Raw genomic sequence first — 15,994 nt, 5'->3', positions numbered from 1 at the left:
CTGCAATTGTTTTTAAAATAAATATGTATTTTTTCAAGTATTAAGCAGGAATTGTTTTAAGAAGAGGAAGAGATCTCATGATCAACAATGTATCACACTTATTACCATGCACAATTCTAAGAAAAAATATCAAAATGTTTTCAAGATGTTTGAATTATTAAGAAAAAAATAGAATATATTTTATGCACAAAACCATATGATAATCTGACTGGCCTCCTAAAGATTAAAAGTAATTGTCATTGATACTTTTCATGTATGGAAACATACATGTTCTGGGTATCTCATCCCACACTGATGTATATTTTACTTACCAAGCAAGATGCAGAAAACAAAGATTGACAGTAGACATTTTTAGTTCCATTCAAAAAACAGACAAGGAAAAATATTTCTGAAGTAGAACAAGGAGAAGGAAGAAAAGGCATTTCTTCTGCTATTTAAATTGGTCTAGGACAAAATCCTTGTTCCAAAGCTTGAGAAAATATTCTGTCTTTGACAAAAACCTTACTTGAGAGAGGAAACCAAATTAATTCTATATTGGCTATCTAATAATAGCAATATTTATTCTGGCGTGGGAAGTGATGATATTGATCATCAAGAAATATCAAGGTAAAAAAGAAAACTCAAGACAAAAGGCTGACCAGTAAATGAAGACTCAGTGAAACACAGTGTTTTCCAAAGGCAAAAGGTCTTTCCCACATAGGTAATACACAAGTAAGTCAACAGCAAATGCAAGTGAGAAAATATTACTAAAATCTCAATCACCTTTAATAAAATGTACATGGTTTCTATGTACAAAATGAACTATAAATATAAAGATAAGCCTGAATTTATTTTTCTTTCCCGAGAAATATGGTATAGATAACTGGAAGAAGCCTCCCTCAGGAATGGCAAACTTCCCATGGATTTATTTGCTTATAAAATAAGTTCAAAACACTGCAATGATCAGTGATGATCAGCACACCTTTTAAACATTAAGGAATTCAGGATCAGACACATTATTTTACCAGCCTCTGCTCATGACTAAGAACAAAAATTGAATTATTTCAGGATCTGAGGGAATTTCTTTAAAAGAAACTAGATCTTTAACAAGGTAGTAAAGTTCTTGATGTTATAAGAAAAAAACAGGCCTCTTCATTGGAGGGTCTGTTTGTACAGTAATATCTTTGTGGGACAGGCACACTATTAATAGGTATAATCTTGTGAATATGATTTTAATGTTTATTTTTCCATTAAGGTCTCATGTGGTACTGTGAAGTTTTATGTTTATTTTCCTTTTTTAATTAGACGGTAATAAAAAACTATTATAACCTGAATTTTTTTCTTTATGCAGATACAGGAGTTTTGAAAGCAGAGATAACAAATGCAATTTAAAGTTCTTTGAATAAAACTAATGTTCTTCTTAATAACAACTGAACCATCTCTTCAATATAATTAAAACTATAGAATCTTACTGTTGGAGTAGTAGCTTAATGCCTACTCATACTACTAATCCAAGTCCACACACAGCTTCCACACAGTTAGAGTGTGAGAAGTCCAGCTTTAAAAATTAACTCTGACTTAGAACTACTCATGAGTGCAAAACAAATAGCTGGACAAACTCCTTCAAAATATCTACTTCAATACTTTGTTATTACTGGCATACCTGTAGGACATTAAGGATTCCTGATAAATAGTTTCCACTGCCTGGTGTCTAACCTTCTTGAACCTAATTTGACAAATCCTAAGGATTTTCCTTATTTAGCAACATTACCCACCACTCTAAGAGTTTGCTGCCTAATTTAGCACAGCAGAACTAGGCTGTAACCTCTCTGGTTCAAGTAGTAATCTTTAAGAATGCTAATCCAATTGAATGGCTTAGTCTTTCTATTAGGGTACTACTCTGCACTCTGAAGATCACTTGCTTGTTTTCTGTATGACTTCAAGCATAACAGTCTGGCATGAAGAGGAGCATCACATTTGACATTCAATCTTCACTGCTCCATATGAGAGTTATGTATCATAAACAGTATTTTTAGACTAAAAATACAAAAGATCAGTCTCATGTTTCCAGTGTATGAAAAGTGAGACAAATTTAGTTTAACAAGCAGATACTGAGAGGTATTGCATTTTGAATTCAACCAGAACAAAAGATCTCTGATTTTGCCCCAAAATTTTGTCATCTTTTTATACATTAAATATTGGCCACTATCATTGGAACTGTCAATATATGTAATACAATATGGCCATTTAAATTCACACGCTACTTTAATTACACATTATGTGGTTTATTCCTATTCTTAAAATAACACTGCAGAAGAAAAATTTAGTTACCAGCTGCATTCCAATCATCCATGATACCACTAGAAAATCCATCAAACATGTGACTGATCATCTTCAGACTATATATACATAGCTTAGTAACTTGTTGAACAACAGATTCACTTTCAAAATCTCTAAACATATTTTTTTCTTCTGTAAGCTTCATAAAATCAATGTCAAAGGTTATTTTTGCCCTCAAGTTGCAGAAAACACTTTCTAATTACTTGCTGATATGGAAGACAATCACATAAATTTCTTTGAACAGAGTATTAGAATTTTACCAACCAGTATATTCAGACCAAAACCTGTATTTATCATTCCTTCTCCATTGTGCATAAAATCTTGCATTACTAGTCAAGAAATCTCAGAAGGGAATTTTGTTTGGATAGCTTAAGAGGGTTTTTAATATGGTCTTAACATGAAAATTTTCAAAACTGTTTTTATTTTATGGGAACTCTAATTAGAATATTTCCTTATTAAATGCACTGACAGTTACATTGCTGTTAAATGACTTCATTAACTTTGTGCTGAATCTTTAGAAAAACACCTTTAGAACACGTGGAGACTTGTTTTCTGTTTATCGCAAAGGTGAGAGGAGAAGAAACCTGGAGAAGTATTAACGAAATTAAAGAAAATTACAGGGTAGTGAACTATTCTTATTCTTTTTCAATATAATCAATTAAAATAACAAAGAAATAATTGCTGAAAAAGGTAAATGTAATTTATCTGAAAGAAATAATTTAGTTATCTGCTTATCACTTTAAAAAAACCAAGATTCCAGTACTTTTCATTCCATAATAATTCAACCCATTTCATGTGAAAATGATTGATTCACTGGTGTTATACCTTCTCACCTACCTAGACAATATTTCTGACATTTCTGTAGCCATTTGTTCCCTACAAGAAAATTGGTAAATGAGCATAAACCAAATATATGGATACAAAACCAGCCTTTATAACTGTGAAAGTGTCTTGACAATCAAACTGAAGTTAAATTAAGTGCACAGGAAACAGCAACTTATTTTAAATTATTTCCATTCAGACAGACACACAAACATATATATATATATATATACATTCACATATGCATATATATATATATATACATACACACACACACAGAGTTCTGATTATGTAAAGGGCAATAAATCAAAAAGGGCAGTGAAAAATAGATGGTATGTGAAAAACTTCATAGCAATTATATAATAATTTTTGAATAGATGTTATTCAGTATATTTGATTATTAAAGGGTTTATTAGACATAAGCAAAGTATTGAATATAAGGTCTTACAAAATAATTTAGACATTACAGATGCATACTGACAAAGATTACTATGGGGGTATTAGTATATAAGAGGACAATATCAATTTTGTTTGATTAATTAGTGAGACTTTTATCTATTAGAACATTCAAATGGAAAAAATGCCATACGCAGTCATTTGTGGCTTTGTTCCATTGGCTCTGCAAATAGAAGACATTTAATATTAGACTACTGCCCAGTTAATATTCTAATAACCTGAAGCAAGAAACAGTGTGTCATAGCCTTTTTCCTGCTCTCTCACATCTTCTTTATTATCTTATGAATTTTTTTGATTTTTATTTTTTAAATGATTATACAGACCTTTTCCCACCCTCAATTTTCTCATTCAATTATGATTTAAATTATAATCTGGGGAAAAAAAATTTGTACAAGTAAAAGCTTCCTCCAGCCTTTCTCCCCTGTCCAATCTTTCAAAATCAGAGACTTTGAGACATGCTACTGCTCTATTTCATGCTTGGATAAGTGTATCAGGAGAAATAACAGCACACCTCGTGTAGCTGCTCTGGGAAGAGGATGGTGCTTCTTCATGCAAGCTGTGACCAGACCCCAAGTCTAACTGATGTACTGGAAACCCACAGGTGCACACATGTAGCACTAACCATGCTACATTAGGACTTTTTTGGATTGTTCCAATGAAAAACCCAGAACAGATACACTCACAACACTCTCTAAGACTAGCTTATTTTGGTGTTATATGTCATACCGTGTATTTCAATAAGCTACATAAATGAAAAATTATTGCCCAGTTGGAAGCAAATACTTATTATTTAAATTATTTTTTTATTCAAGTGCTAATCACTACTGTTAATTTGCCTCTGGGTGCAGTAAATCATGTATTGCACATCCATTCAAACTGTGCATGAGTAGTAAAATCAGATAAAGCTGCAAGAGGTCCAGCAGATCCAGTACAGAATAAGCACAAAAGAAAATGCTGGATCTGCTGCCAGAACAAACAGCTTTTCTCCTTTGACAGAAGCCAACAAATATATTTTTCAAGGAAACTGCTAATACTTATGCACCTTGAAATATCTATGAAAGCAATGAAAGTGAATACAGCAAGGTATTGTGAAAAAAAGAAATAAACTACAAGCACTCATGTTCAAATATGACAAACAATATGACAACACAAAAGTGTCACATATTTCTTAAAACTGAGCACATAAAATCACTTTTTTCTTCCTCTTTTCACTCCACAGTTACAACTATACAATGGAAAAAACCATTTTAATCATGCCAATATGTAAGCATGAAACCATTTTTTAAAAAACTGTGAAGACACTGCAAAAGCAATAGACTGCATGAGTTCAGTATGAAATCACACACTTTATCTTATTACAACAAAATGAAACAGGGAATTGAACGGGGAAAATTGAACATATCTATATACTTATAGAAATCTCAGTGATTTTAGTGTATCGCATGCTAATATGTCAGTCTAAAATGTAGAAGACCATAGAGTATAACTTCTTCAGACTCTAGTAAAATTATGACTGGTATAATATAAAAGAAGTCCTGAGAACTTTAGATGTAGGTAATTATTAAATTACATCATTTGTTCTAACCAGTAGTTTTCATTTCACTGAATTTCTATAGTTGCTACCTTTAAGGCAGCTCCTGAAATTATGTGAAAATCCTCTGATTTCAGTAGAAGATACTGGGGCCAGGGTAGTGTTTGATTTTTAACAAACCAAAATGAAATCAAATGATAAATCAAAAGCATTCTATTCAGGTTTTGAATGTGAGATGAACTATTTGAAGTAAACTCTAGAAACATGGGAAAACATTTGCCAATGCGATAAAAAGATCTCATATAAGCAGAAAAATCTATCACTTCTTTTCTAGACTTAGGTATTATCTTGTTCAATAAATTAGTTCCATCTCTATGCTAACATGCTCAGACGATTCAGCACTTTCCAATCATTCAGAAGGGTCTCCAGTCTCCTACCAGCTACACAGCAGAGAGAAACTGGCAAAGAGTTATGATGACAATTAGCTCATCATCCATTCTGTGATTATACAAGAAAGACAAATCCCAAAATTGCCTACGAGCAGTAGGAACCACAGTGGAGATTACAGCTTCAGCAACAGAAAAGTTACTGAATTCTCTGAGCTCTTGTCTATTGCCTCCCTTCTTTCACATTTAAGAGAATGCTGCCAGGTCACAAACTACAGTGAATTTGTGTTTACTTTCAAAGTACTGCACCAAAATCCAGACAGGGAAAGTGGTGAGGCAGTGAAACAGGCTTCCCAGGGAAGCTTTGGCTGCCCCATCACTGAAGGTGTTCAAGACCAGCTTGGAAGGAGCTCTGAGATACCTAATCTAGTGGAAGGGGTCTCTGACCAGGGCAGAGAGGTGGAACAAGATGCTCTTCAGGGTCCCCTTCCAACATAAACCATTCTGATTCTGTGAATGGAGCATGTCAGTCTCATCAGAGAAATATGACAACTATTGTACTGAGGGAAAAAACATTACTATTTCAGTGGAACCACCTAAAAGTCAGCATTGAACATGACAAAAAAATAACCCACCTATCTCAAGCAGCCATACAGTTATTAAAAAAAATATACATCTAGATGAAATTTGGGTAGCAAAAGAAACACATCTGGGAGCTTGAAATTACATGGCATCATAGGGGATTTTCTTGCACTCATTTCAACAACAAAACAAACTGAGCAGAGTCATACTAATGAAGTCACCAATAATGTTCATAGGTGCCTTTATGCAACCTGACCAGAAGTACCATTTTTACTGGAACTTCTAAGGCATCACCTTTTACACATGAAGAGCTCTTGCTTGCAGACAGAGGCTGTTCTGTGTATCCAAAGTTAAGCTCTTTTTATCACACATCAAAAACTGACACAAAACAAGACTAACACTTAACATTTGAACCCATCTATGTTAGATATTTTCATTCCACTTGAAAAAACTTACCAGTAAGGGCCCAGAAATTACTTTTATTTCTGTATTCAAAGAGTGCTTCTTGTTTAAAAAAAAAATCCCACACAAATTCACTGTACAAATGGAACCATCAAGTCCTAGCAAAGATGTATTTTATTATTACTTACCACTGAAGAAATTCCATTCCCTACTTTAAATGAGTCATAAAAATCAGGATTCTAAGTTTGCTGTCCTTGTTAGCACTCAAAAAAAGAAAGAGCACTGCAGTCATATTCATAAGCACCTACAAAATTACTGGTATGGACAGATGCAAAATTAGGAAAGTCTAAGAAAAAGCAATCTATTTCTAACAAATTTCAAAATGTAATTAGAAGAATATTCTAATACACTGACTTAGAAGCTCTATTTAATGAACACAAAGTTCCATAAACAGAACAAGAGCATAGTCTTCTCAAAGGGATCAGGATAGGGAGAAAAAAAACTAGAGAGGAAAATGTAACTCAACTCCATACCTGCGTAAACCTAAATCAAGCTGGGCTTCATCACTGATGAGTTCTGCCTCGCTCTGGGCAATTCTCATTGCAAGCTCGTGGTCACGCCGTTCCTGTTCAAGCACTGCCTGGTGCTGGGTTTCCTCCTCTCGTTCTCTAGCTAGCTGAGCCTCAATTTCAGCCTGTTTTAGAACAAGACACCTTTAACCTTACCCAATAAGAACCAAAATGCTACATAAGCAATATTAGAAAAAAATGCTAAGTAGTATATTAGCTTTTGAATACATCTACATTTTACAGAACTGAAAAATTAACAGCATTAGTATTTAGTTTGACCCAACAAAGATGAAACAGCTACAAACTGAATCTTGGTTTTCATATAGTTTATCAAATATTACCTCTTTTAATAAAGTACTAAATAATTATTATTAATTTTTAAAATATATGAATTATTTTGTTCACTGTTATAAAAATTAGTGTTCAGAAGTTTTCAGAATCATTAAAACTCAAATGAAACAGAATGGCTACTCCTCCACTGCACTAACACAATACTTCCTTGATATCCTGCTCTTGGCATCACAGGACTTTGTAATAGGCAGTACTTTACAATATTACTACAATAATAGTACTTTACAAAATTACTACAATACAGGTCTGTAGCTCATTTTGAAAAGGGATTAAGACAGACACTGGAATTCTCTGTGGAACTGATATAACTTTGAATTTAAGCAAATGGTAAAACTTCCAACTTAGTGCAGCACAGGAGCAATTCAAATATACTGCCTCTGCAGAGCCAAACAGCAGCAGCAGTTTACCATCATTACTCCGCAAAAAGCTTTGCACATGTAGTAAATAAAACAGGACCATCCAATTCATACCTTCAAAAGGCATCTACCGCAAGTTTTAGCAGTGTCCAAAAATTAACAAAGGAAACAAAGCTGCCTGCCACTCATCATTGTGAAGTTGCACCACTAAAACACTAAAAACTCTACAATTACACCAGTGGTTTTACCTTATGAATCTCATCTTAGATTAGATGATAAAACCAGCCACCAGGAGGAAAGATAATGAGAAATTAACTGTATGTGGGAGAATGAAGCATCCTACAGGATTATGTATCCACTTGGATCCAAACACAGCATTTTAAAGTGTAAATTACATTCTGCATTGCAGATATCCACAGCTCAGAAACCAAGAAACATTGATAAAGACAATCACTAAGATGTTCCTTTTCTCATAAGACTGCTATCCCAGATCACCCAAGCAATCTCCAACAAAAAAGGAAAAGTGGGATATAGGGGCCAAACACACCTCAGAATGAGAGCTCATTATGAAATCAGTAAGAATTGCCATAAATCAAGGGGGAGGGTGGAGGAGTGGGGTTTGAGCTGCATGTATTTAGTGTACATGAATGTAGCCAAAGGAGCTACCAAGAACAGTCCTGCATCCTCTCATTATTACCAATGTTCTGAAAATGTTTGCAGTAAAGCAAGTAAACAACACAGTCCAAGTCAAGATGTGACTTTAGTAAAAGAATGGCAAACTTGCCTGACATGGACCACCCACAAAAACTTCAAAGGCTAAACTAGGATTCTCCAAAGTTGCGTATTTTCAAAATACCTTTTAAAACCCTTTAAAAACAGATGCACCTCCACTCAGAATACCTGAAGTTGCATGGGAACTAGAAATAGGTGATCTGTTTTGGGATGCCCTAAACATGGCATTTGCCTTATATTTACTAATAAAGCAACACTGGCAAATGACTCTAAGAAATGCATTTATAGAAAGAAGCCATTAGACTCAATGGAGAACACAAGTGACAAAAAATATTTATAAATAAGTAAATGAATACAAGAAAACAAACACATAACCCCAAAGCCACCAAATTAACAAGAAATCCCCCAATGCTACACATAGCTGAAGCATTGACCTGAATACGCTTTTCTTCCTCTTCCCTCTTTTTTCTCTCTTCCTCTTCCTGTTTTCTCTTTGCCTCAATCTCAGATTTCCTATTACATAAGAGAAGAAGGAAATGAAAATGTGTTATTATGACACAAGTGAACAAGAAATAAAAGAAGTACAAAGTCTCTTTCATAAAACTGATTGGTAATCCTGAAGTCAGTACAGTCCTGATGATAGGATACTACATGAAATTTTTCAAGTTCATCTGTATTTCCAGCTGCATCATATAATTTCTTCCATATGCTCTTCTGACACTTTCCTTATAAGTCAATGGGAAAGGAAATATTTCAACACTGCACAGAACACATGGAATACAATCCAAGTGACTCTCCAAGTGAAAGTATATCAAAAACAACTACATTTAAACTACTTTCTTTTTCTTCTCATTCTATAACCAGCAACTTATTAAAATTCAAGACTCACAAGCGCCTTTCCTCTTCTTCCTTCTTTCGTTTTTGATCTTCCTCTTCACGTCTCTTTCTTTCTTTTTCCATTTCCTCCTGGATGCGTCGTAGCCTCTCTGCTTCATCCTCTTGCTGCTTCTTCTTTTGCAGTGCACTCAGAAGCTGCTCTGAGCTTTTAACTAAAGCATCATATTCTTTCTGTATCTGTTCTCTAGTCATTATAGTGGTCTGCAAAAATAAAAAGGGGGTAATTCTTTTTTGTTTGTACTTCACTTTTGAAGGCATATACTAAAACAAGATTAAGTGAAATGAGATTACTGAGCACTGTACTTAAATCATATATACACCTCAGGATTGGGAAACTTGAGTCCATTCTTCCCTTTCTTTCTAAAATCCTGAGGACCCATTCCTCTCCCCTGTCCTATAAAACCATACAAAGTCATCTCCATTTCATCACTGAAATTAACTTATTTTCAAAACATACCTTTGTATTTTAAATCTTGCAGGTTTAAGCAACAGAAATTAATTCTTAACATGCTAGGACAGAAAATAAGGCCTTCCCACGTGTATTTTTCATTGTGTCCTTGTCTTCTTTAGTGGTTATTTTCAGCTCTGCTTTTATATCATAGCATAAAATACTTTTTCTTAATATTTCTGCTAGCACTCAGGAAAATACTGCACTGTGTTATGACTAACTTTTTCTAAAAAGTTATTAGAAACAAATTACAGATTTAAAATGCTTCAAAAATAGCCTTTGCTAGACATGTTTTCAAACCTTATTGACAAGTAGAATTTAATTTCATGTTACAATTCATATCTTACTAATAAAACTGCAATATGGGGAATTTGCTGACCTTTTCTGATGGTGTATCATGATTTTAATCAAATTATATAATTTTTATTAGGAAAAAAAACTAAGATGAGAGGTGAACTCTACCATCTTTTCAACAGTGACTTTAAATAGGGAAGTCTTAATATGGCACACTAAGAAAACTGTAATATTGCATGAAACATGAATTCAAAAACCGAATTTTTTCTAACATTAATAAATGTCAGTGTGCTTTCATTTTGTCTTTGTGCTTCTGTGGTAAGAAAGAGAGTACTACAGACCTGAAGCATAATTGGCAAGCTGAATTCTCTTTACTACCAAGTCTGAAAAAACTCATAACCAGGAAAGAAATGTCTTTATTCTGTGATAAATGCCTTGTTTCTGTCCTTATTAAGTTAAAGTAATGGTAATGACATTATTCCAATAAGGAAAGCAACAAACAAATTATTGACAACCCTTGTCTCATAATATCAACATGCATTTTTTTCTTTAAAACTTTCAGTGCCAATTTTGACATACAGATAGCAAAGTCTAGACATGTGCACCTCTTTTCAGGATTCACTTCAGTTATATTTACAAATAATTTTAAACAGGAATTACCCAATGACTGAAAATTAAGACCATTATAATTAAGTATATTTTCTATTAAGAAAAATGCATTGGCCTTCTCCTTTAGATGAAGCTTTTAAAAGATTCCAGTACCAAGATACTAGTTCTCTCATTATTATCACATACCTTAATTTTGGTCATTGAAGCATCAATAGAATCCTCCAACTCCTTGACCTGCTTGCTTGTCTCTGCTTTGCCCTCCTTCAGAGCACTTACTACTTCATTAAATTTATCAAGTCTCTTCTTCAATGTACGTACTTTTATCAGGCCATCAATGCTGTAAAGGTAAGACAGGTTATTTGCTTATTTGAAATTATCTTGGAAGATGATATTTTTAAAACTCCACTAGTTACTCATGTAAAAAAGGCAGATGGGGAGAGAAGTTATGCCTTGTGACAAAGCTCACCCTCTTTTTTGAAATTTGAACATTATCACATCAAGTAACTAAGCAAGGGAGCCTTTTCCAAGTAGTAACTAAAATTACTTAGCAGACAGCGAGTCAAAATGGAAAAATGCATTATTATTTTGAGAATTAATTTGGGTTTTTGTTGTTATGGGTTTTTTTCCACAATAACAAATTGTGAGTATCCACTAGAGGATTTTAACTGGAAGGGATAAAGGCTCAGTATTGCTATTTATTCAAAGAGCAATAACAGAATTAATCAGATAAAACTCAACTACACAACATTGCACCTCAGAATGAGCACAATCATTACACCCTAAAGGATTGAGAAAACAAGGCTGAGGAAGAGTTCAGGAAAACTCAAGAGTTTTTTTAAGAACCACTATTGAAGGCCCCACACAAAAGTTACAACTCTGCAGACAATATTCCTAAAAAGAAATCACTGTACTGGGATCTGCAAATCAACACATAAAAGTAATAACTAAATCAAATCATTAAAGATGAGCACCAACTAGCTCAAAAATAAAAAAAAAGTCAGAAATGCCAAGATTCAAAATGAAACATAATCTCAAAGGAAGTAAAAGAATTTATCAGAAGCCAGCAACTAGAACAGAGTTGCATTCTGACAAAAAACATTAAGGTGTCAGCAGAGCTTAATTATTGAAGTAGTTTTTCCATCAGTATTCCCTGCAATCAGCTAATGGAATTAATTTCAAGAAGAGACAAGAAAGTTATTATTTCCAAGGTAAAAATGAAAGGGAGCCTATAAAGGAAGGTGTGAATGGGTAAAGGACAGCAATTAATGAGTTTAAATTAAATTAGACAGACTTAATAAAAAATTTCTAAAAAAACAAGGTTGGCACTGAAGGATTTTACAAACAAAGAGCTAAAGAAACATCTTTAGGAAAGGTTCATATTTCGTCTATTCATCTTCGGGAAATAGTGAAGGAACGCAGAACCTCTCAGTCTCCCTCAGTTTTACTTAGCAGGATTCTATGATTTCAAACAGATTTAGTTAAATAAACTTCTTCTTACAGTCACAAAAAAATATTATTTAAAGAATATTTTCTTCAACCAAGGAATATATTCTTACCGTGGTTTGTGCTTTCTCTTGCAAAGCCACATACGAATAGTCTTTTGTATTTTAATGCAGGCACTAGCTCGATATTTTATCTTATTTTTCACTGTAAACACACAGAAGAGTGAATCTTAATGGTTTATATAATTGAACACAACTTCTGTCTTCCTTACACATTTGATGTCTCAAAACTGTATACACACTATGTGTGCTTGAAAGCTTGTTCTGTATTGGAACCACAACATTTACGAAACGGAATAGACAATCTTGGGCCAAGCAGAGAGGCTCCCACCCAAATTCAACAGGAACACTGACATGTGCACACTCACACACCCCTCCACATTCACAGATATCAGTAACTTCTGTTAAAAGTCACAGGCTATAGCAAGCAGGAAACGCTCAGCTTGAAGTCCTAGTCCCTTGTTGAAGAGTAAGCAAGTAGCCACTATCTGCTAGAGACAATAAAGTGGCTGCAACTCACTGAGCATTTCTCTACAATACTGGAAGGAAAAAAAAAAAACACAGAACTCTACCTTTTGTTCTAATACAGTCTTCATCTAAAGGCTCTAAATGATTGAGACCAGGAGGCAAGTTAAACAAAGAATCAAGGCATTGGCACATGCATGTGTGCTGAGTATTTTAGAAGTGCAACAATAAACAAGTTTTACAGATTTACTAGAGAAAACACAAATGCCTGTGGATCCAGACTGCCTTTAGCACATGGTTTGTGAACACAGTGATGTTTAACCACTGGACTTATGTGGTCACATAGATGCACTCTACTTCTTGTTTATCTATTTCAGCTTTGTACTGGGAATAAAACTAGCTTCCAATATCCCACAAATTATTACAAAGAAATAATAATATTATTTCCCTGCATTTCTACTTTTTGCACATTGTGACATACTTTCTGTCCTGTCTTTCTGTAAAAAAATAGACTAAATGGCATAAATGTCTTGGTCAAACCAAAGATTTTAGTGTTACAATCTCTGATGCTTGATCTCTTTATCATAAGAATTCAGAAATTCTATTTGCTCCACTATAAACTGCAATAAATAATAATCAATCAGTGACACACTGTGCTGGCCCAAATGCACAGCCATGTGTGCACTGGAATGAGGCCTTTATGCTTTTTTTCCCCATTTTAATGCACAGTTTTCACCCTGCATGTTATTAGAGATTGCTGACATTCTGCATCAGACCTTTTCCCATCTCCCAGATACCTTTTCTGAAGCACACCAAAAGTGCCAATCTCTATTCCACACCACCTTACACACAGTAAACTTCAAGAAAAATCCCACCAACCTCCAAATCAATTACTCAGACTTCAGTATGTAACCTTATGCTATATATGTCCTTGGCCACATTTCAAGATGTTAATTGTTAATATATGCTTGGCTGTATTTTTAAGAAATATTTTGAATTAATAAAACATAAAACACATACATTTAATCACCGAGAGAGAACACCATTGGACTTTTTTCCAACGACTGCAGATAAGCCAGCGATTCACTCGTTTAACCAGCTCTGCTAAGTGATCCGGATCAGACTTCATTATCTGATCAAACTCTGCAAACTAAATTATAATTAAAACAGGTTTTACATATTAGGAGGACAGACAGTGTTAGACATTATCATTTGAGATCATGCCGAGTTAAAATGTTAAAATATTTTTAACAAAAACTGTATGTCGTTATATCAGCTTTCTATTAAAGTCAGCAGATAAATTTTATTATTCTTTATTGTTTAATGGTAATAGAAATTGCAACTACAGATTTTTTATATGTTTGTTTTATGGATGTCCAACACTTGGCATTTTGAATAATATAACCATTCACTAATCACCAAAAATAATTACTGACAAATATTTTAAAAATAAATTGTTTTTCTACATCCTGGAAATGAACTCTGGCCTTCCACAACTTCAAGACACATCTAATTGTATATGTGGGGAAAAAAGAAAGCTGAAAGCACTTCTCAGTTTTTAATCTTTGCATGAATTTCCCTTGAAGGCAACGTTTTCTGAAAATCCTGCACTTCTTTACAGTAATTATATGACAAGAAGAACATTCTTCTGAGATTACAATAATTTTCCTTTCTCATCACAATAGCTCTTGACTTTATCTCCTTTCTCTGAATAGAAGCAGTGCTCAGAATCACAGAAAGACATTTCAGTTATAAACAGATTTTACTGAAAAATATTTCTTCTTGGATATGACTTCCTCTTTTTAATAGTCAACATAATTCTTGGAATACAAACATTGCATTAGAAATACTTTAGCATCAGCAATAAGACTACAAAATTAATTGTATCAGTATGAATTTTGTGGTTTATTCAAAGAAAATGAACAAAATTATTTATACAACCCGGGCAACCTTAATTAGGTTGGCAACACTTTTATCAATGTGTTAAACAATGACACTTTCAAAGGTCCTTTCAAACTGAAATTATTCTAAGATTCATAATCATGAACTCCAGGAAAAAGATTACCTTTCCAGGTCTAAAAAACACCTTGGTTAGTCCAAATTTGTAATCATTTTCATTCAGTCCCAGGGCTTTAAATAGGGCCTGAAACACAGAAAAGAGAAAGGATTGTATTCTGCCTCCTTCAAAAGAACACAAACACCAACATCACAATATATTTTCTCTCCTGGATGATACAGAATAATTATTTCCTTACTTTGCAAAAAAGCCTAGGGTCCAGTCGAGCCAATTTTTCAGGCAAGTATTTCTTGTACATATTGTATAGCTCATGAAATGAAGCTCGTGATGGGAAACCACCTTGCATCAAATCCAAAACTGACACCATCCCTAAATTCACACAGACACAAACACAAAAGCTGGGATCAGTAACATGCAAATTAAGCAGTGAATTTTATGATAACTGTAGGTTTGTGACATAAGACTCAAAGACATTGTTCAGAGACTAAACCACTAAGTTCAGCTGGGATTTGATCAAGCCTGTAGTATGTGATCAGTCACAAAAAGTTAATACTGACCACATGAGAAAAGCCCATAAAATTTTCTCCCTATTTGAGAGGTAAGTAACACTCAATCATCCATAGGATTTTTCTTCTAATATTTCTTCTAAAACCTTTTTTCTTTTCAGCAGATTTGACATTTTCATTTTTAAAGGGAAGACAAAAAGACCCAAATCCACACCCCAAACCACCAAATAATGTCCACCCAGGCTTTTATTTTAATCATGTGAATGGTATTTGTGAGATGTGGTGCAGATGCAACCTCAAATACATATACAGTCCTAGAACATTTAGTGTACTTGAAATACTAAGTATCAGCCGCTAAGATGTAACTTTAATGTCCTGAATAATGTTACTACATTTTGGCTGCGACTAGGACATCATTAAAGCCCAGACACTGTCTGCAAGATTCAAATTACTTCAGCAGCACAGGCACAGGCCATGCAAGTTTTTACCCACTACTTGACATAACCCTATCCAAGGAGGCTGCAGCTACTTTTTCAAGTTAGACCTTAACTTATGATTGCTGTCATAAAACTTCATCTTTGCATACTTGCTTTCAATAGAAATTTAATTTGTTTATACTGTCTTTGTTTTTCAAAAAGTTCAGTGGGACATGAGCAAATAAAGCTACAAATTTGGAAAGCATCTAGCATTTCAAGAATAATGAAGATGCAGTATTTAATCTATGTTAGATGTTCAGCTCCAAATCAAATT

At 33.9% G+C, this 15,994-nt stretch overlaps 1 protein-coding gene across 7 annotated transcripts in view; it reads right to left on the bottom strand.

The window, feature by feature from the left end:
• The window catches only part of MYO6 (myosin VI), a 103,243-nt gene that overhangs the window by 10,728 nt on the left and 76,521 nt on the right, over nt 1-15,994 (bottom strand). For 4 of the 7 annotated variants that reach the window (XM_085576413.1, XM_021553596.3, XM_021553605.3 and 1 more), the window contains exons 21-30: nt 14,977-15,107; nt 14,787-14,864; nt 13,742-13,871; nt 12,311-12,401; nt 10,941-11,091; nt 9,396-9,604; nt 8,941-9,019; nt 7,032-7,192; nt 3,731-3,760; nt 3,157-3,195 (exon numbers count right to left, since the gene is read on the bottom strand). In XM_085576413.1, the coding sequence (XP_085432539.1) occupies nt 3,157-3,195; nt 3,731-3,760; nt 7,032-7,192; nt 8,941-9,019; nt 9,396-9,604; nt 10,941-11,091; nt 12,311-12,401; nt 13,742-13,871; nt 14,787-14,864; nt 14,977-15,107 (1,099 nt within the window). The remainder of the gene's footprint in view (nt 1-3,156; nt 3,196-3,730; nt 3,761-7,031; nt 7,193-8,940; nt 9,020-9,395; nt 9,605-10,940; nt 11,092-12,310; nt 12,402-13,741; nt 13,872-14,786; nt 14,865-14,976; nt 15,108-15,994) is intronic. The other 3 variants (XM_021553621.3, XM_021553628.3, XM_021553613.3) reach the window with 2 other exon arrangements.

This window comes from Lonchura striata, chromosome 3, assembly GCF_050655825.1.
Source record: "Lonchura striata isolate lonStrDom1 chromosome 3, ASM5065582v1, whole genome shotgun sequence".
Taxonomy (NCBI): domain Eukaryota; kingdom Metazoa; phylum Chordata; class Aves; order Passeriformes; family Estrildidae; genus Lonchura; species Lonchura striata.
Note: the sequence above shows the minus strand (reverse complement) of the source record. Positions and strands in the feature narration are given on the sequence as shown.